General features: G+C 42.1%; 1 protein-coding gene across 2 annotated transcripts in view; it reads left to right on the forward strand.

Moving 5' to 3' along the window:
* The window catches only part of Ctnna1 (catenin alpha 1), a 127,907-nt gene that overhangs the window by 101,062 nt on the left and 6,360 nt on the right, over positions 1-20,485 (forward strand). For both annotated transcript variants that reach the window (XM_038329399.2, XM_038329400.2), the window contains exons 10-13: positions 5,242-5,334; positions 8,592-8,748; positions 14,602-14,802; positions 15,686-15,837. In XM_038329399.2, the coding sequence (XP_038185327.1) occupies positions 5,242-5,334; positions 8,592-8,748; positions 14,602-14,802; positions 15,686-15,837 (603 nt within the window). The remainder of the gene's footprint in view (positions 1-5,241; positions 5,335-8,591; positions 8,749-14,601; positions 14,803-15,685; positions 15,838-20,485) is intronic.

The raw sequence follows: 20,485 nt of genomic DNA on the forward strand, positions 1-20,485 counted from the left end.
CTGATAGATAGAAACACTCCTACATAATCTCTGGGCCCTCACAGGGAGATGGGACTAGTGATATTCCATGTTTAATGCGGCACCTTTAATGCTGGTAGATTAGAAGTAGGGAACTTTAAAAATAATTTATCATTTAAATAAATTCACTGTTATAAATACTGTTTTGTATTTGTTACTAGTGATGCTTTTTTTATGCTCTTATTCTCCCTAAAAGTAGATTAGCATGACTTATTTTGAACAAAACTATATATGATGGAGTTATATGTGGAAAGCTAGGACCAAGTAAGGAGTAGCAGGCGCTTGGATTTCATACTGAACTACTGGGGTTGGGGTGTTAAACAGCCATGTAGGCTGAGAAATTCATGTCAATTTTTTTTTCCCCTGGGACATAAGTCTTTCCTAAGACTTATTTCAGAAAGAATCCTTTCGTGAGATTTGTATATGAGGCATCTAATGATTGATCTTCAACATCTTACTAATAAATATAGGGCAGTTGTTAATCTTTAATGGCAAGGTCATATGATGTGAGGAGCTGTCCAGTATGTGCCTTGAAATGAAATGAAAGAATTGGGAGCACTGAGAGCACTGATCACCATTACTGATAGGTGGGTTCATTTGTGCCATTGATTTTCTCTTTCTTTGTCTTAATCCCCATTCATTCTCTCTTAATTCTTAACCCTGGTCATCTGCTCTATTCTCTATTATTAACTCTTTTGATTACATTCTGTATTTTCCTCTTGTTTTGATGCCACATACTTGCTGTTTTATTAGTAGAACCTGCCCCAGTCTTCCTGTCAGGGCTAAATGCTCCCATGCTTGTTTGTGCTTTTTTATTCAGATTTCAGATTCTCTTAAGATTCCCCCTGATACATACCACTACTATACTGGGGATTGAACCCAGGACCTCAGACTTACTAGGTAAACACTCTACCACAGAGCCCCCCCCCCAAAAAAAAAAACACCATACCCTTTGCTTTTAACTTTTTAAAGGTTTGTAAAATGGGGCTGGAGAGATGGCTCAGCTAATGGATACTAGCTGTAAACAAAGGACATTGAGTTTATGGTTCATGATCCTAGAGAGACTAAGTAATGAGGTGAACCCAGAGAAAAACATATATAGACCCACCTGGAAATTGGAAACAGACAAGATCACCTGGCAGAATTGGGAGCATGGCGGGTGGTGGGTAGAAGGAAGGGGAGAAGGGGAGGGTTGAGAAGAACTTGAGGGAATGGGATAGTCCAGATGGTGGAAGGACAGATATGAGAGCAAGGAAAGAGATATCTTGATTGAGGGTGCCATTATGGGGGTTAGCAAGAAACCCCACTCTAGAAAAATTCCCAGAAATCCACAAGGATAACCCCAGCTAAGACCCTAAGCAATAGAGAGGGTGCCTGAACTGGTCTTGCCCTGTAGTCAGACTGATGATTATCTTAAATATCGCCATAGAACTTTCGTTCAACAACAGACATAAACAGAGGTAGAAATCCACATCGGAGCACTGGACTGAGCTCCTAAAGTCCAGTTGAATAGTGGAAGGAGGGAGAGCATGAGCAAGGAAGTCAAGACCATGAGGGGTTCACTCACTGAGACAGTTTACCTGAGCTAATGAGAGCTCACCAACTCCAACTGGACTGGGAGTGAACGAGCATGGGATCAAACTAGTCCCTCTGTATGTGGTTGACAGTTGGGGCAGACGGAGGGGCCATGGACAGTAGCACTGGGATTTTTCTCTACTGCATGTACTGGCTTTTTGGGATCCTATTCTCTTTGGATGGATACCTTGTATTAGGGAGGGCCTTGGACTTTCCATAGGGCAGGGTGCCTTGTCCTCTTTTAGGATTAGAGGGGGTGGGGTGGGAGGTGTGTGGAGGAAGTGGGAGGAAGGGAGGGAGTGGGAATTTGGATTGTTATTTTTAAAATAATAATAATAATAATAATAATAATAATAATAATAATAATAATAGCACTGGCTGCTCTTCCAGAGGACCAGGGGTTCATTTCCCAGCACCCACATGTCAGCTCAGAACTGTCTATAATTCCAAGAGCTGACACCCTCACACAAACATATGCACGCAAAATGCCAATGCACTTAAAATTAAAAAATAAAAATATTTTTAGAAAGGTTTGAAAAATAGGGTCTTACTAAGTTGCCCAAGCTAGTTTTGAACTTATCTTCCTGCCTAGGTGGGATTTAAATCTGCGTCTTTAGGTCCAGGGATATGAGACAGGTTCTTTATTGTGTAGCGTAGACTGGCCTGGATTTCTTTGTCTTCCTGCCTTAGCCCCCTTCTCCTGGGGTTAAAGGGTACTACTATGCCTGTCAAGCTAAAGACTTCACACTGATTTTATTACTTAATGGGAATGGGTGTTTTGCCTGCATGTATATCTGTGTACCATGTACATGCTTAGTGCCAGTGGAGGCCAGAAGAGGGTGTCAGATTCTCTGCAACTAGAGTTACACCATTGTGAGCCATGTAGGTGCTGGGACTCAAACAGGCAGTGCTATTCTTAACTACTGAGTTGAGCTATCTCCTTAACAGATTAATTTTTTAAAGTTACATCAAACTGCTGTTCCAAATCTAAAGGTGCAGATTTTCCTCAGTAAGAGGTGTGAAGGATTTCCCTTGCCTACTCCCTTTCACGGTAGCCAGGTCAGGCTTGCTTCTCAGAGAGCTCTGGTCGAGATGTTGATTTGCACACTTGTCACCCTGAGAAGTGAGTAATCCTGGAGGGGCATTGAAGCTTATTCAGCCAGAAAAGACTGTCAGTGACAGGCGGCACTTCCCTTCCCAGGCCTTCTAAAACACTGTCCTCTTGATAGCATTAATGCTCTCATAGTACACCATAAACATTTTAGAATAATGTTTTAAAACAAAGGATAAACTGCCTTTGTTTTAGGATTTGTATCAGGAAACAAATGACTTAAAGAATTCAGCGATTAAAATGGCCTTATTCCTTACCATTTTGTATCTCACTTGTAATCAAGAATATAGTTCGTTATGTCTAAATTTCAAAAATGTGTGAGTTTAAGATTCAAAAAATTGAGATAGTGTAAATTGAAATAGAATTATTGGTGATGTGAGGGAATCCCTGTTACTGACCTCTGAGAGCCACTAGAGAGGTCAGGGGGTGGGGCTTTTTGCAGTTCTGTGTCTCCCCCCCACCCCAATACCAAGGAACATAAAGGTTTGTTTTCTAGAATGCCCTTCCCTTTGGAGTTTTTTGTTGTTGTTGTTTGTTTGTTTGTTTGGATGGTTGATTTGGTTTGAGATAAGGTCTTCTGATGACCCAGATTGGTCTCAATCCTGTAATCCTCTCATGCACAGCGATTACAGGAATTAGCCACCACCCCTGGCGTAAAATACATTTTGAGCTTTAAGTCTTAAGTTTATTTATTTATTTATTTTTTAATGTGTTCTGATAATTTACGGTGAGTTTAAACAAATGAGTCTCTAGATTGTGATCTTTTAGAGAACTGCATCTTTGGTCAAGTCAAGCTGACAACAGAAGGTGGAATTACAATCTTCTAGGATCTAAAATGTTATACTTGATGTGATTTTTAAAGGGTTTGGGAATATCAGAGGTCACTTCCCAATTTTTATTTTGAAATTGCTTGCTACTTCTCTTTTTCCTTGTTATTAAGTATAATAGGATTCTGGTGCTTAATAGCTGGCAGTCATAGCTGTAATACTGCAAACAATAGCCATAATAGTAAAATTTTTCCTGTGCGTGTATTCATTTAAAATCAAATGTTTTCGCCATCGCCCTTGTTTTCTCTGACATTAACTGTAATGGAAAAATTAAAAATGCTGCAGGACTCCCTGTGGCAGTAGGCAGCAGATTGCTGTAGGTCCCCAAGCAGTGGTAGCAGGCCATGTCGGGGGGAGGGGGGACTGAGAGCAGCCAGTCCCAGGCAGAGACAGCTGCCCGTCCCCAAGCGGTGGCTGGTCCTAGGCAGGGAGACACATGGCGGGCAGGCAAGAGACAGAGACATGGATAGGCATGCCATGCAGAGTGAGGTTGGATATTTATTCAAGGGGTTATGGAGCAGGGAGGGAGAAGAGAGAGACAGAAGGGGGGAAGGGGAGAAGTGGAGGAAGATGGAAAAGAGAGAGCTCAGGCTGGAAGCTGAAGATCATCCTGGGAGTGGGCGTGGCTTGTCTCTTAAAGAGATAGAACAATCATTACATTAACTCTGACAGTCTACTGCCTATGCCTTTATCATTCATGCTCAGTTCATACCTGAGGTGAAACTGTCTCAGCACTAAGTATGTGGTGGGCCTGGCACTGCTAATGAAGTTGACAAGGCTGTCACCACTGCTTCAGTGTCGCTGAAGAACTGCGTTCCCAGTGTAGCCCGAGTCCTTGGAAGCTGGACTTTGACACAGCCTGTAAAAATCATTTCTGGTTAAGTCGGTTGTGCCATGGAAAGGAGGAAAGGGAAAGATTTCCATTAAAGTAAACCCTGCCAGACAAGAAAGTCCAGCACCAGTGTCCTCCAAGAACTCAGTTGAAGGGGCTTGTGTTCATGTCTGTGGAGCGTATCATTTGGTTTCATTTCCTTTCCTTTCCTTTTTTGTTTGTTTGTTTGTTTGTTTTGTTTTACGAGACAGGGTTTCTCTGTAGCTTTGGAGCCTGTCCTGAAGCTAGCTCTTGTAGACCAGGCTGGCCTCGAACTCACAGAGATCTGCCTGCCTCTGCCTCCCAAGTGCTAGGATTAAAGTCATGTGCTAAGACACCCAGCTCATTGGGTCCATCTTAATATTATCTTCACGGTGTTTTAAAAAAAAATTCTTAGTTGACCTGTGTTCAAATAAAACTTAACTTATATTTCTACATATGACAGTGAGAACAGCCATTTGGAGTTTTAATTTCTTCCTTTCAAGAACAGCTACAAAATTTATTATTTGTGGATACTAACAGTTCCTTCCTTGGTGTTTCTTGGCTTTTCTTACATAATGTCTGTACTAAACAGCCTTATAGACTGTTCAGGCAGATTGGAGCTCCTTCAAAGCTTGGGAGCTGCCTCTTCTGATACCAGCCTACAATATAACATTGTGAGGTCCTTACAGTTATAAATGTATCCTAATAAACTGATAATCAGTCTGAGAAGTGAAGTTCCTTGGTGCTTTCAGTATCTCTCTGTTCTGGGAAGGCCAGAGTAAGAGGTAGGAATTAGCCTGTTTTCCAGTCAAAGAGAAAAATGCTTATAGGCATTTCTATGTCCTTCCCTCCTGCAGGTTGCCAACTTGGCCTGTTCAATCTCCAATAATGAAGAAGGTGTAAAGCTTGTCCGAATGTCTGCAAGCCAGTTAGAAGCACTCTGTCCTCAGGTAAAGTATAGCCAACAAGCTTATAGTATCTCCAGCATGGATTTTAGTAGAGTGGGTGTGAGTTTGTTTTATTAGTTTTGCTTTTTTTCTTTTTCTTTTTTACCTCCTTCCTTCTTTCCCTCCCTCCCTGCCTCCCTTCCTTTCTTTCATTTTAAATAGAATACTGATACAGATAAACCACATTGCTTGAATAAATTTAAGTATCATTTTCTCTTTATCTCATTCTATTGCGTCCTTGCCTTTCATTTAAAATGTGTAGGAGGGGTCATCAAGACGGCTCAGTTCTACCAAGTCTGATGACCTTGATTCTATTGCCAGGGCCTATGTGGTGGTTAAGAGAGAACAGACTTCACAAGTTCTTCTGTTTTCCACACATATGGCATTGTGTGCACATGTTGTGTGTGTAGTGCACAGCTTTCCGGCCAGCCTGTGCACCATTGTGACACTACTGTCACAAAGCATCTAGTCTGCTTTGCTGAAGTGTCTGCTGCAGATAATAATATTAACCTGATTGAACCAGCCGCTGACGTAAAGCCTAAGAACTTCTGTGTAATAGTGACACATGGAAAGACAGGTAATTGGGCTGGGTTAAGTGTATTGCCAGAAAATCTCTGAAGTGCTTGAAACAACTAATTTTTTTTCTTTCTATTTTTCACTTACTTATTTGTGTGTGCTAGCATGTGTTCCATGTACTCATGGTGAAAGGACAGCTATGAGAATTGTGTCTCTTCTACCACTATATTGCAGGTCACTAGGCTTGTCAGCAAGTACCATTAGCTGCTGAGCCCCTCACTGGCACTGGTTAGTGCTTTTCTGAGTGTTCAGTGTTACTTGCAGTCTGTGAGGGAGTTCTCCCTGCCACTCAGGGATTCCTAAGCTCTTAGGTGGTGTTTTCATGGAAGAGGTTACCTTTCTGCTTTTCCAGACAGAGACCACGCACAGCTTAGTCTCAGACTTACGTTAACCTCTATGCATGTCCTGCCAAACCGACAGTAGCCGTAGACAAAGGGAGGCATGCAGAGGAACTGTAGCAATGGGCCAGAGGTTGCAGGCATCAGGTTTCTGTATAAAGTCTGCAGCCTTAAATGTGCTGTGACACTGTCACTGTGGCTCTTTCATGTGAAAGACCACCCAAGACTGCTGTGATGGACCAGCTACCAACCCCGCTGTCTGATAGACAGTCTTATACAGTCATAAAATGTGCACGAGACTAATTGCTATAATCTACTTTCAGGCTGACCAAATTGAATGAAATAAATTTAGGGTAGATTCTAAAGATTATACTTTTTCTCAAGTTCGCCATTTTATCCTCCCAACACTTTAATATCTTTGGTTCTCTGTTTCGTTTTAAAATGCTTGAAAAGCGACAATGCTTCCACATATCTTCAGAAACAGATGGTAACATACGCTGATCACACCTACCAAGAGTATTTATATAAATGATCTTAAAGCCTAGGGGAAAAAAACACAGGGAGAGTCTAGTTGATCCTAATGAAAATGCTGGAGTGTGTGGACCTGTGACTCGGCCCATGTCACAGCATGAGCCCACAGCACAAAGCCTTATTTCTCTCCTTTGCAGTGTCACTTAAGATGGACCTCAAGACTGAGCTTCAGGCAGTGCCCAAGCCATCCTTGGTATTAGGGGTATGACCTGAGTAAAAGGCCTTTCCTGAGGGTGATTAGTCTTTATACGTGCAGAGCTGGGCACCTTGAGTATTGACAAATACAAATTGGACATTGTGGGCTGTTTCTCTCTTTAGTTATCTAGATAAGTTGCAAGAGACCCCATTGGCATTTCCCCGGTGGCCAAGGGTGGTAAAGCTGTTTTTCCTGTGTTTACCCAACCCTTTTCTGTGTGTCTTTTGGAGAAGGAACTCTTCAGATCCTTTCACACATTCACCAACTGCAGTGAAAAATGGATAGTATAAAAATGAACTTGCAGAAGACAGTGAAGAGAGGTTGTTCGAATGCCTTGTAAGGGGGGTGGGACTTGATATCTCAACAGCTCAGCAAGTAAAAGCAGGGACTGCACTTGCAAAAGACCCAAGTTTGTTTCCCAGTACCCAAGTTAAGAAACTATTGACAATTATAAAAGAAAAGTACCTCTAGTCCATGTTAAAAAACTAGGAATCATAGAAAAATCCCTTAGCCTAGTTTAGGATATTTGTGAAAAATGAAGATCTGTAGCATTGTAGTTAATGGCTCAAGACTAGGTGGTTTACTCTTGAGACGAGAAAGAAGACAACCGTGTGCACCCTTGCACTTTTTCTGGTGGTTACTTAGTAGTTACTAGAAGATGGGGATAAGGAGAGAAGAGGAAAATGGGGAGTGCTTGCTAATACATTTGAAGTCTTCTTTTTTGGAGTAAAAAAAATGGTAAAACTGAATGTGGTATCATTGTGACTATTGTCATTGAATTCTGTGCTTTAAATGGATAAATTGTATGAATTATAAACTGTCTCTCAGTAAAATATTTGTATGTGTGTGCTATACTGAGGCTGGATCCCTGTACATACCAGGCAAGCTTTCTACCAGGAAGCTATGTCCTTGAGCCCTATATCTGTACTCATGAGCGCACACACACACACATATATGAAGTTGTTATAAGTCAGCTACACCTGTGTTAAGATGAGAAAAGAGAAAAGTCCTTGGAATTGGAATACAATACCTTTATTATGAATGAATTTGGGTAAGTTTGGCATTTCAGATACAGGTCATTATTATGTACTATTGGACATTACTGGCTACTTTTGTAATAGTGATGGATACCTGAGATGACCCTAAATATCCCACAGTAGGAGAGTAACAAAAGATACCTATAAAATGGAACACTGAACAATGTTTTAATATATACTTATCGATGCTGACATATTTAAAAGAAGGAACCAGGGTAGTTAATCGTATGTGGCCTATAATTTTAATTATATAATTTTTGATGGTATATTTGTATGATTGAGGTTTTTTTAAAAAAGCTTGAAATTTAATGTCAAAAATTATAGAATTGCCTTCACAGATTGGAGAAAATTCATTTGTTTATAGTTGCCTATTATTCCCAAATCAAACTTACTGTTTTGGTGTTAAAGTCTAAGGCCTGCTGTTCAGTATTTCCTCTTTGTACTAGTTATGATGGAGCACATGGTGTTATGTTTCCTAGTGACAGGGAGCTAGCTGTTCCTGCTCTGTTGACCAAATCACCCCATATGATTGATTTGAGTGACTTTGAGATAGATAGTGATGTGTATTAATGTCTTCTGCAGGTTATCAATGCTGCGTTGGCCTTAGCAGCAAAGCCACAGAGTAAACTGGCCCAAGAGAACATGGATCTTTTTAAAGAGCAATGGGAAAAACAAGTCCGTGTTCTCACAGATGCTGTTGATGACATTACTTCCATTGATGACTTCTTGGCTGTGTCAGGTAATGAAATGGTTCCCTAGAATGGCATGTGTAGTTATTGTCCAAGTCATAATCGCAGACAAAACACCTTCAAATCTGGGCAAGTAAATTCTCTCAATGACATGCTGGTTTCCAGTTTTATGACATTCTGACCTGTGTCCAGTGCAGGGGGAGTTGGAACTGGAGCTGTTTTCTCCACGGTGGGGCTGCTGGTCATCCTGGAAGAATTAGTTACTGGACTAGCAAAACCTTTCACTGCTGGTATAGACTGAGACCCTCTGGCTGTGACCTGTGTAGCATATAACTATCCATCCTTCTTGATATTTGAGTTTAGACCTTTGTCTTGGTACTGCTGGTCATTTATTATGAGCCCATGAAATTCAGAAGGAACCTCTCAGCTAATTTATTGTAGAGAATGCTCTTGGAAAGCTTCTGTCTGCCGGAAGTGATCGTAGTGTACCTGACTACTTCCCCAAAGACTTTGTCTGTCTGATGCAGAGAGAGAAAACAGAGAGGAAATATTTAAGTGCCATTTAATTATGAACTTGAAAAAATAAATCTGAGTAATTCACGTCACAAAAACAGTTGATTTCATTATATAAACATAAACTGGTAATGACATAGTAAATTGCATTCATATAGAACATGTCTGTCAAATGCAATTTAGTGTTTATCTCAGAAATAAATTTCAATCTTATCTCCTTAGAGTTGAGTAACACTAAATGCATTCTCTATTTAACAGGGCCTCTGTTGCCCCTGGCTGTGTCTTCTCCTTGGAAATGCCAGGCTTCCTGAGGCTAGTGGCTGTGGGCAGATTTAGTGACTGGGTTCTTGTAAAGCTGAAACTACCTGTCACCCCAGGGAACCACAGACTGGAATGTGGAAGATGTGAGTGGCAATGGGGCTTGAAAGAGAAGCAGAACTTCAGTGCATGCACAGCACAGTCCTCCAGCAGTGACCTATATAAGGGTGACACTGTGTTCTGCATACCAATGTATCCCTGTCTTTGCATGAACTCGAGATGGTAGTTTTCTTTTGGCTTAACTTGAGAAAGTCGGGTGTAGGTTGTATGTTAACTGCAGGAAGACAGGGTAAAATATAAACCCTGCTGCCTCAGAACTACCAAACTGCAGATGCTCCACTTTAAAACAAAAAATTCATTTGCGAGCACATTGTTGCAGGTGCCAAAAATGCAGCAATGGCCTTTTTGGGAAATCTTGGCCTTCTGTTGTTTTTCCCAATGAAGTATGGAATTATTCTTTTTCATAGGTTTAGGGAAAAACATTCCACCTTCATAGCACATTTTTAAGCAAACAAATTTGGAAATCTAAATGCAAAGCCCCCTCTGGATAAATACTACATTCCTACAGTTTTTTAAAATTAGGTTGGATATGTTTACTGGGCTCTGTCTCCAGGAATTTTCATTCTTTCTTACAGTAAAGTAAAATATCATACAATCAAAATGGCTCTTGTATAACAGATAACAAAAGGGATTCATTATCAGCATTTAGTGGGATCCAGACAGGATTTTTTAGGTTATTTTAATGTAAAACAGAAGACTAGTAAAGAGAAATCAAATTTCTTAGCAGATTCACTTTTATCTGGTGAATGGGTTCAACTTTTATGTAAATAGGAGTTAAGAGAGGTTGACTTAGTGCAGAGCTATTGAGCCAGTTTCTGTTTAGCAGATTCAAGCCCAGAATTGTTCTCTGAAGTAGTGCTGTTTCAGAGCGTCTGCATCCTGGCTGCCTCCTTCTGGTGTGTTTGTCTATTGTTCATGCAGTCGATTAGAATCAAGGTGTTTAGAGCAGTGGTGAGGGCCAAGCACTGGGTAGAGTCCTAGTAGACTAAGCAGCTGATTCATAGCACTCTGGTCCTGTCCGCTAGAACTCATCCATAGCCAGTAGTCCAGGAAGGGACCGGGCCCTGTGAGACCCTCCTCTGTCCATGATTGACTCTTGTCCAGTGCAGGCAGCTGATCCTGTGAGTTCATATTGTAATGGTTGTCATGACCAGAAGATAGCATTTCACAGGCCTTTTCCCTTCTTCTGGCTTGTGCATTCTTTCAGTCCCCTTTCCAAGATGTTCTCCAAGCCTTAGAGTGGGTTGTATAAATGTCCTGTTTAGGGCTGCACACTCAAACCATCCCTTATTCTCCACACCTTGAACAACCAAGTGTCTTTGTGTTCACTGTTAATTGCAAAGAAAAGACCTTCGTCTGTGTAATACAAACAAGTGCTCAGAAGATGGTGTGACACCAGTTTAACTAAGCAGCAGCAGTAAGTTCCCCTTGAGGGCCCAGACCTCCCTAGCCATGGGCTTTCAACTGGGTTTATATTGCCGTTTCTTCTTTTTACTCAGTCTAAGACCATGGTTAAGATGGGTCTTCCTAATTACTCAGAGGTGTACCCAAAGGCTTGTCTGCTTGCTGAATCTAGATACCTTCAGGTTGACAATCAGTATTAGCCATCATTAGAATGTTTATTCCCTGCCTTGTTTGGTTTTGATATGAAAGGATTTTATGCTTTTTTTTTCTTCTGTAGTAAAATAAGAAAACTGTAGATGAGGATTTCTCTTTGGAGGAAGGAAGCAGTACAAGCACAGTTCACTGACTAGAAAGAATATTGATTTTTTTTTTTTTCCTGATGTGATCAGGTAATTGGATAGAAGCAAGCTTAGGAAGAAAAGGGTTTAGAGTTCAAGGTACAGTCTCTTATGGCAGGAAAGTCCTAGAGCTGGAGGTTGAAGTAACTAGCCACCCTGTATCTGTAGTATCTGTAATCAGGAAGCAGAGAGTAAATGTATTCCCCGCCCTCCCTCCTTCTCTCTCTCCCTCCCTCCCTCCCTCCCTCCCTCCCTCCCTCCCTCCCTCCCTCCCTCCCTCCCTCCCTCCCTCCCTCCCTCCCTTTCTCCCTTTATCTTTTTTTCTCTCTTTTTACATTTTTAATTTTATTGTTTTAAGACAGGGTTTCTCCTTGTCTTGAAACTGGAACTTCTTCTGGAACCAGACTGGCCTTGAACTCAGAGAAATTGGTCTGCCTCTGCCTCCTAAGTGCTGGGATTAAAGACCTGTGCCAACTTTGCCTGGTTTCTTTCTCCTTTTAGTACAGTCCAGGATACCAACCCAGGGACTTGCGCCAGTCATAGTTGATAAAACTTGTTAGCTCAGTTAACCTAACAAGGTAAGCCTCACAGGCATGCCCAGATGCTCCCTCCAGACATCACTGTAGATCTCGTCACACTTCCTAAGATAGGCAGTCACATGTTAAAGGTACTTCCTTTGTTACTAACGAGTGGCTTGCATACCTTCTCTGGTTGTGACCACTTACCGTGTTGTGGGAACTCCTCAGCCAATAGCCTTTAGGATACCAACCCACTTTGGGCATGGTCTCCTAAGTGCAGACAAAAAACATGCAGCCCCTTTTCTGCTGGATTTGATTCCAGTTCCCAGTGCACGCAGAGGATGCGGATTGCTACCCGTACTGTGAATTTATCCCCAGATAAATAAAGCTTTGTTATGCTCCATTATGGGCTACTGTGGAACTCTTTGATACAACAACAATTTGGCATCCAACATGGGGAAAAAGACATGGGGTGGGAAGAGTCAGGAAGAATTTATTAAAATTGGGGCTTAGTTTTGAAAACATGGGTATCTAGATGATGCTTTTTGTAGAGTACATCACTGAATATGAGGTGTTAACCACCCTGAAACAGGGATGAGAATTAAAAGAATACGAAAAACTGGTTTGTAGTTTTCTTAGCAGAACCTTTTCTTTTAACATTCTTACCTTTGTCATACAAAGTATATCTTTCACATTGATCCTTGTGTTGCCTTCAGAAAAGGTAGTTTCAGCACCTGAGGCCTTGAATGATGGACAGGTTTGGTCTATGTTTGCTTTGTTGTCATTAGTATGTAGGGGGTTTGGATTTAAAAGTGCTTCAGGTCCATTTCTTCTAGTTGCTATAAAGATCCCGAAATTTATGCTAGAAATTTTGTGGGTTTGCATTCCTGATAGTGCAATGGCATGGAATCATTCTTTCTCCTTTTTTTGTTTTGTTTTTTTGAGAGAGGTTATGTTTGTGTCTCTCAGGCTGTCTTGGAACTCGTTCTGTAGACCAGGCTGGCCCTTAATTCACAGTAATCCTCATGCCTCTGCCTCCTAAGTTCTGGGATTAAAGGCATGTGCCACCACCCGTCTCATTTTCTCTTTCGTAGTGGGAATTCTTATTGTTTTTTCGCTTTCCTTGGAAAGACTTTTGAAACCAACTCATATTTTAATTTTTCCCACATCATTAATTATTGCTTTTTCCTCTTCTCCTTACCTCCATGGTGTTAGGGATGGGATCCAGGGCTGTGCACGATAGGCAAGTGTTCTAGTGTTACTAGTCTTTGAATGGGATCTTACTATGTAGCCCAGGTTGGCCTTGAGCTTGCAGTCCTCCTGCCTCTTGGCTGCTGATGGCAAGTGTGTACCAGTGTGGTTAACTAGTTCTTCCCTTGGGAGTTCCCATTCTACTCCATTAGTAATTGCTAAACAGAGAGACTGGTTTAGTGCTACCAGCACCCTGGTCAGGAAAAGTCCTCCTAAAGTCCATGGTATCCTTAGCCCATGACATAGCACTGCAGCGGCTCTGTCCCCTAAGTTTGACAAGTACCATTTGCTTCTGGCTCACATTTAGGTTAGAGGAAATATAAATACTGTGTTTTTAGTCTTGAGTCAAATCGTTACCTCCTTTCCAGACACAGTCATGTGTAACTTGATTATGTGTGTTAGTAGAGGCTGTGAAGGAAGGAATGATGGCTACAGGTAGTTGAATTAGAAACCAGTCCTGGATATTGACCTTTTGAAGCATAAATGGTACATGCCATCACACACACACGACCCCAATGTGCTTCTTAAAACTGATTGCATTTGCTACCTTTGTTCTAGCTCTTCTACAAGAAGCTCTCTCCACATGCTATGCCACACACTGTTGTTGACAGGGAACCGTGTCTTTAACTGACATAACTTCCAAGAGCTGTCATACAGCCCAGGAAAGGAGACAGTCATGTTACCACCCACTGCAGCTTCATGTGTGCTGGTATATTTGCCAGTCACCCTCTTCTGGGTCTGCCTGTATAGCTCTGCCTCTACTATCATGTTGCCTGTGTGCAGCTTGCTCCTTTAAGTACAGTTCCCTTGGCCCTTTGGCTTGCTTACCCTTTGCTATTTCAGATGAGATTGGAAGTTCTTGCTCTGGGGTTTCTAAAAACAGTGTCAGGCTTTGAAAGGAAATGGTTTGGGGTCTTCAAATCTGGTTGTGTGCCTAGTAGTCAGCTGGATTCACAGATTTCCCTCTCTAGAGACTACAGGTGTCATGTAAATGTTTTCATCTCAGATGTATTCTCTCAGTGCCCTAGAGGGTTAAACCTGCTTCTTAGCACCCTCTGATCTCGATCTTGCTGCCTCCTAAATACTATTGGCATCTCCTGGAAGGAGAGGAAACACTGGACAGGTACAGCCTGATGTTGAACTGTTTTTCTGATTTAGACTGTTTGTGACATTTGTTCAACGACAGTCAACAAAGAAGCAGTTATTGAAGGTGGTGTGCTTGTTTTTATTAACATTGCTTATTTGGGATGTGGGTGGTTATACCGTGGATGTTTTTAGAGGACAGAGGATAACTTGCAGAAATTGGTTCAAACTCTATTCTAGCTCTACCCTCCTGCGTGCCGGCATGCCAATGTGTGCTTGTGCCCAGCTTTGTGTACAAAACTTTTGGCATATGTGGTTGGCACCAAACCTGTCCTCTGTACATACAACATGCCATGCTACTATGTCACCCTTTAGTAGAAGACCTGATCCTTCATTCAGCTTTTTGTTTGTTCCTCAGAGAATCACATTTTGGAGGATGTGAACAAGTGTGTCATTGCTCTCCAAGAGAAAGATGTGGATGGGCTGGATCGTACTGCTGGCGCTATCCGAGGCCGGGCAGCTCGAGTCATCCATGTAGTCACCTCAGAGATGGACAACTACGAGCCAGGAGTTTACACAGAAAAGGTTCTGGAAGCCACCAAGCTGCTCTCCAACACAGGTCTGAGGACTGTCCCCTGTCCTAGTGTTCTCCTGGGTCCCCACGATGACTCCCAACATCATTCCAAATCCTGCGGGATTATACACACAGAACTCAACTCTGGTTTTGTTTTTATACACACTGGGTGGCTCATCATACTAGCGAGAAGTTGGTTATTAGACAGTTCATGAGCACATTTTCCTTTATGTGTCTGTGATGAACTATGAGTATGCCAAGCATGCATGAAGGCAGAACTCCCATACACATAAAATAAATGTTTAAAAAATTAATGGCTTTATTGGATGAAAAACAGGCAGTGTTTTCAGCACGGGCCTGGCACATAAATGACTGCTTACTATATTTAGTTCTGTGCTGGGATGAAGAATGGCAGGTCTTTATCTCCTTCTGGACCTCTAGGTGTGTGCAGAAGTGAGATTGGCCAGGAACCAGCAAAAGTAAAGCTTTGAAGATGCCTGTGCTCTAGTTTAGTTTGTGCGTAGCGTCCTGCTAGTGAACACATAAGAAGAAATGAAGGTGGGTCCCTCCTCCTGAAGTACTGCAGATTGAACCCAGAGCCTCTTACATGCTAGGCAAGTTTACTACCACTAAACTACTATTCCAGCCTTTGTAGGTCCATTCTTAAGGTCTCAGAAGTAGTTAGTATCATTTCAGTTCTCAGTCATCCAATTCTAGATCAGAGTCTGCTGAGAAGGTGATTGCAAAATATTGTCCGTAAGTTCACCTCTGAACATTGTGGTCTATTTGCTGGTGAGTACTGGGCACAAGAATAGAGACACAGAGGATCTTTGTCCGGAGCTTGACTCTACTGCCTATTCAAGGATTCAGGAAAGGATTGTGGAGTGCTGTCTCCTTAGTGTGACCTGCCTGCCTCTTGTCTCCATAGTCATGCCACGGTTCACTGAGCAAGTGGAAGCTGCTGTGGAAGCCCTCAGCTCAGACCCAGCCCAGCCTATGGATGAGAATGAGTTTATCGATGCCTCCCGCCTTGTATACGATGGCATCCGGGACATCAGGAAAGCAGTGCTGATGATAAGGGTGAATAACTACATTATAGACATTTCAACAGCTTCTTCTTCTCATTTGCTAACTTGAGCAATGTGTCGTTCTGGAGCTCAGCAGCTACCATGCGGTATATTAAGCCACGGGTTCTGGAGCTCAGCAGATAACAGTGCGTGTATTAAACCATGTGCTTGAGCTGTTAGAATGAGATAGAATCCAAATAGAGATCAAACAGAGATCTAGCATGATTGGGCTTAAATTAATTTAGGGAACTTAGTTGGATAAACAGAATAGTTAGAGTTACAGGGGAAACTACAGAAAATAGTCTCTTAAATTTCAGAGAAGGAGCTTCTTCTTAAGGTAAGTAAAGCTACTGTACTTCTGTTCAGAAGGAACGCTCCTCTCCTTGAAGGGAAACCCAGGCAGGAGGTTAGACTTTGTTCCGGATAAGGAGTGGCAGCCCCTGATGTTGCTCCATGGCTCATGGCCAAGTGCTGAGCTGAGTGGAAGTACTACCTCTGAGTCTTTTGTCACCCTTCTCAGATAAAGCAGCAGAATGACCTAGACCTCCCTGTGAACTGGGATGGGATGGGTTTCTGAAACTGCAGATTTCTTTGTCTTGAGCCTGTGTCTTCCAAACTGCCTTTTCCATAGCTAAGGATCTCTTGCATGTTGCTCTTAAGAAAAAGAGCAGGGTTACCTGGATCTCATTGTCATCATTTGTCTGTGTCCTGTGCATACCTGCGAGCATGTGTGTGTTTGTGTGTGTGTCTGTGTGTGTGTCTGCCTGCCTGCCTGTCTGTCCCTGGTTGTTGCAGGCTTCCAGAACAGGCATTTGGAATACAATGCCCACCTATTGCATTGCTAGAGCTTTGCCTGATGTTGTGTAGTTCAGTCCATTGATTTTCATTTATGCCTTGTTTTCTAGTTAAACCTCCAAGGTATTAGACAGGGACTCTGTCTTACTTTTATACCCCCTTTTCCTAAGAAGTTAACCACCATGTCAGTTTGGGAACATGTTGAAGGCCTGTTGCATCCATTTTGTATGCAATGTTGAAACACTTAGGCAAGATCACCATTCTCTGGTTGATGTAGGAAAATTGTCCCAAGCTGGGAAGAGGAATGGTTGTGGGTACAGCTGCAAGATAGCAGAGGCTTTAAGTCTTTGATTGCTGTGCTAAAGAAGAACCCAGGTGGGCCTGGGATGCTTTAGTGGATGAAGGTGTCTGCCACCAAATCTTGTGGCCTGAATTCCATCCCCAGGACCCACATGGTTGGAGAGGATCAACTCCTGCAAGTTGTTTTCTTGAATTCCACATGTACAAAATAGATTTTAAAATGCCACTTAAACTTATTTTTAAAGTTAAAGCAGAAGGATCTTATCTACTATAAAGGCTGATCTGATTGAACTGTGGCAGCCAGTGGCTATAATATGGTGTTAGTGGGTCCCAAGGCTCCATATACTCCAGTGCTGCTCATGTTGCTTGAAGTCACGTTAAAGGCAATGGGATCAAAGCTGTGTAGTGTTCCCTAGGTGGTGGCTCAGACTTAGAGCACCATTCTGAAGAAGCAGTCTGGGTACTGATAAAGTTCATCCCGGGAGGAGGTGGGCAGCTTAGGTGTCTCCTCCAAAATAATCCCTTTGTCTCTCTGATATGTTATTCTCTTCTCTTTACTGGGGAGCTGGAGTGAGGGCTCAGTGGTTAAAAGCACTTGTGCACCCACATGGTGCCTCAGAACCATCTGAAACTCAGTCCCAGGGGATCCCATGCCCTCCTCTGGCCTATGAGTATGCCAAGCATGCATGAAGGCAGAACTCCCATACACATAAAATAAATGTCTAAAAAATTAATGGCTTTATTGGATGAAAAACAGGCAGTGTTTTCAGCACGGGCCTGGCACATAAATGACTGCTTACTATATTTAGTTCTGTGCTGGGATAAAGAATGGCAGGTCTTTATCTCCTGGACCTCTAGGTGTGTGCAGAAGTGAGATTGGCCAGGAACCAGCAAAAGTAAAGCTTTGATGATGCTTGTGCTTTAGTTTAGTTTGTGCATAGCGTCCTGCTCACTGATCCCATCGCTGCCTTTGACTCAACAGTCTTATTGAGTAGAAATGAGTCCCAGTGAGAAAGCCAAGTATTCATTAATGCTAGCCTTGGCATGTACACACTCACACACTCTTCAGTGTTGGGTTTACTGCTTGATTCTCACCACTCTTTAGGTTATCAATGGTGGTCTTTGATTGATCCCACTTGTCACTTTTCACTCAGCCTTTCAGCTCTTTTTTTTTTTTTTAATACATTATTTCTGTGTGTGCATGTATGGAGACCATAGGACAACTTGTGGAAGTCAGTCCTCTCCTTCTACCATGTGGGTCCCAGATATCAAACTCAGGTTGTCAGGCTTGGTAGCAAGTGCCTTACCCACTGAGGCATCTTACCAACCCAGGTCTTAGTCTTAAGTAAGTACATCTCCTTTTCTTATGCTCTATGCAGTCTTAGTAGCAAAAATCAGATCAGGGTAGCTATTCTGAGGCGGGACCTTGTGAGGGCCCTTGGTGTCCTGTGGGTTAAGTCATTCCTCCAGCTCTGGTCTTAGAATCTGTAGCCTTCCCACACCTGAACCTCTAACCCTGTCCCTGTCTTACCAGTCCCATTGGAATATCTGCCCCCTTCTGTTATGCCCTGTGGCCACTGCTTCCCTCTAGGAGAGGTCCCTGTCATTGTTCTTAGCTGAGCTTAACTTGCTCACTGCCTCTGTTCTTTCTATGATTATGTTCCTCATTTTGGGGTTGGGAGAACACACCTCTCAGCCTCTCTCTATCTCAGTCTCCTTAGTAGGGAAGCCCTGTCCTCTTCTCTTTACCTGCATTTCTTTGTTAAAATATGCTTTCCTTTTTTAAATTTTATTGATTTTTATTGAGCTCTACATTTTTCTTTGCTCCCCTCCCTGCCTGTCCTCTCCTCCTTTCAGTCCTCCCTCAAGGTCCCCATGCTCCCAATTTACTCAGGAGATCTTGTCTTTTTATACTTGCTACTTACATGTAGATTAGATCTATGTAAGTCTCTCTTAGTGTCTGCATTGTTGTCTAAGTTCTCTGGGATTGTGGTTTGTAGGCTGGCTTTCTTTGCTTTATGTTTAAAAACCACCTATGAGTGAGTACATGTGATCTCTGTCTTTCTGTGTCTGGGTTACCTCACTCAAAATGATGTTTTCTAGCTCCATCCATTTTCCTGCAAAATTGAAGATGTTGTTTTTTTCTGCAGTGTAGTACTCCATTGTGTAAATGTACCACATTTTCCTTATCTATTCTTTGGTTGAGGGGCATTTAGGTTGTTTCCAGGTTCTGGCTATGACAAACAAAGCTGCTATGAACATAGTTGAGCACATGTCCTTGTGGCACGATTGAACATCCTTTGAATATATATCCAAATGTGGTATTACTGGGTCTTGAGGAAAGAAGATTGTTTCCTAGTTTTCTGAGAAATCGCCACACTGACATCCAAAGGGGTTGTACCAGCTTGCATTCCCACCAGCAATGCAGAAGTTTCCCTTTTCTCCACAATCTCTCCAGTATAACAATCTCTCCAGTATAAGTTGTCATCAGTGTTTTTGATCTTGGCCATTCTTACAGGTGTAAGATGGAATGTCAGAGTTGTTTTGATTTGCATTTCTCTGATGACTAAGGATGTTAAACATTTCCTTACGTGTCTTTCAGCCATTTTAGATTCCACTGTTGAGAGTTCTCTGTTCAGGTCTATACTCCATTTTTTTTTTTTTTTTAAATTGGATTATGTGATCTTTTGGTGTGCAATTTCTTGATTGAGGTCTTTGTATATTTTGGAGATCAGACCTCTGTCTGCTGTGGGGTTAGTGAAGATCTTTTCCCATTCTGTAGGCTGTCGTTTTGTCTTGTTGACCATGTCCTTTGCTTTACAGAAGCTTTTTAGTTTCAGGAGGTCCCATTTATTGTTTCTCTCAGTGTCTGTGTTGCTGGGGTTATATTTAGGAAGTGGTTGCCTGTGCCAGTGCTTTCAAGTGTACTTCCCACTTTCTCTTCTATAAGGTTCAGTGTGGCTGGCTTTATGTTGAAGTCTTTGATCTATTTGGATTTTTGTTTATGGTGATAGATATGGGTCTATTTTCATTTTTGTACATGTTGATACCCAGTTATGCCAGCACCACTTGTTAAATATGCTTTCTTTTTTCCATTTGCTATTTTTTGCTTCTTTATTAAAGATCAGGTGTTCGAAGATGTGTGGATTAATATCCGGGTCTTCTATTCGGTTCCGTTGGTCCTCCTGTCTGTCCTTATGCCAATACCAGGCTGTTTTCAGTACTGTAGCTCCGTAGCAGAGTTTGAAGTCAGGTTTTGTGATGCCTCCTGAAGTTCTTTTATTGCATAGGATTGTTTTGGCTATCCTGGGTTTTTTGCTTTTCCAAATGAAGTTGAGTACCGTTCTTTCGAGGTCTTTGAAGAATTTTGCTGGGATTTTGATGGGCATAAAATACGTTTTCTTTAGGGGCTGATTTTGCTAAGTTCCATACTTACGTAGCCAATTTATAACCCTTTTTCAGTTACTGTGCCCAAGAGTGAGCCCCAGCTTCCAAAGCCAGATTACTCAATAGTTAACGCCTCCACTTGCTTGAGTCTACACTGTGGCTTCCCTGAACAAACAGCA

Source organism: Arvicola amphibius, chromosome 5 (genome assembly GCF_903992535.2).
Source record: "Arvicola amphibius chromosome 5, mArvAmp1.2, whole genome shotgun sequence".
NCBI classification, from domain to species: Eukaryota; Metazoa; Chordata; class Mammalia; order Rodentia; family Cricetidae; genus Arvicola; species Arvicola amphibius.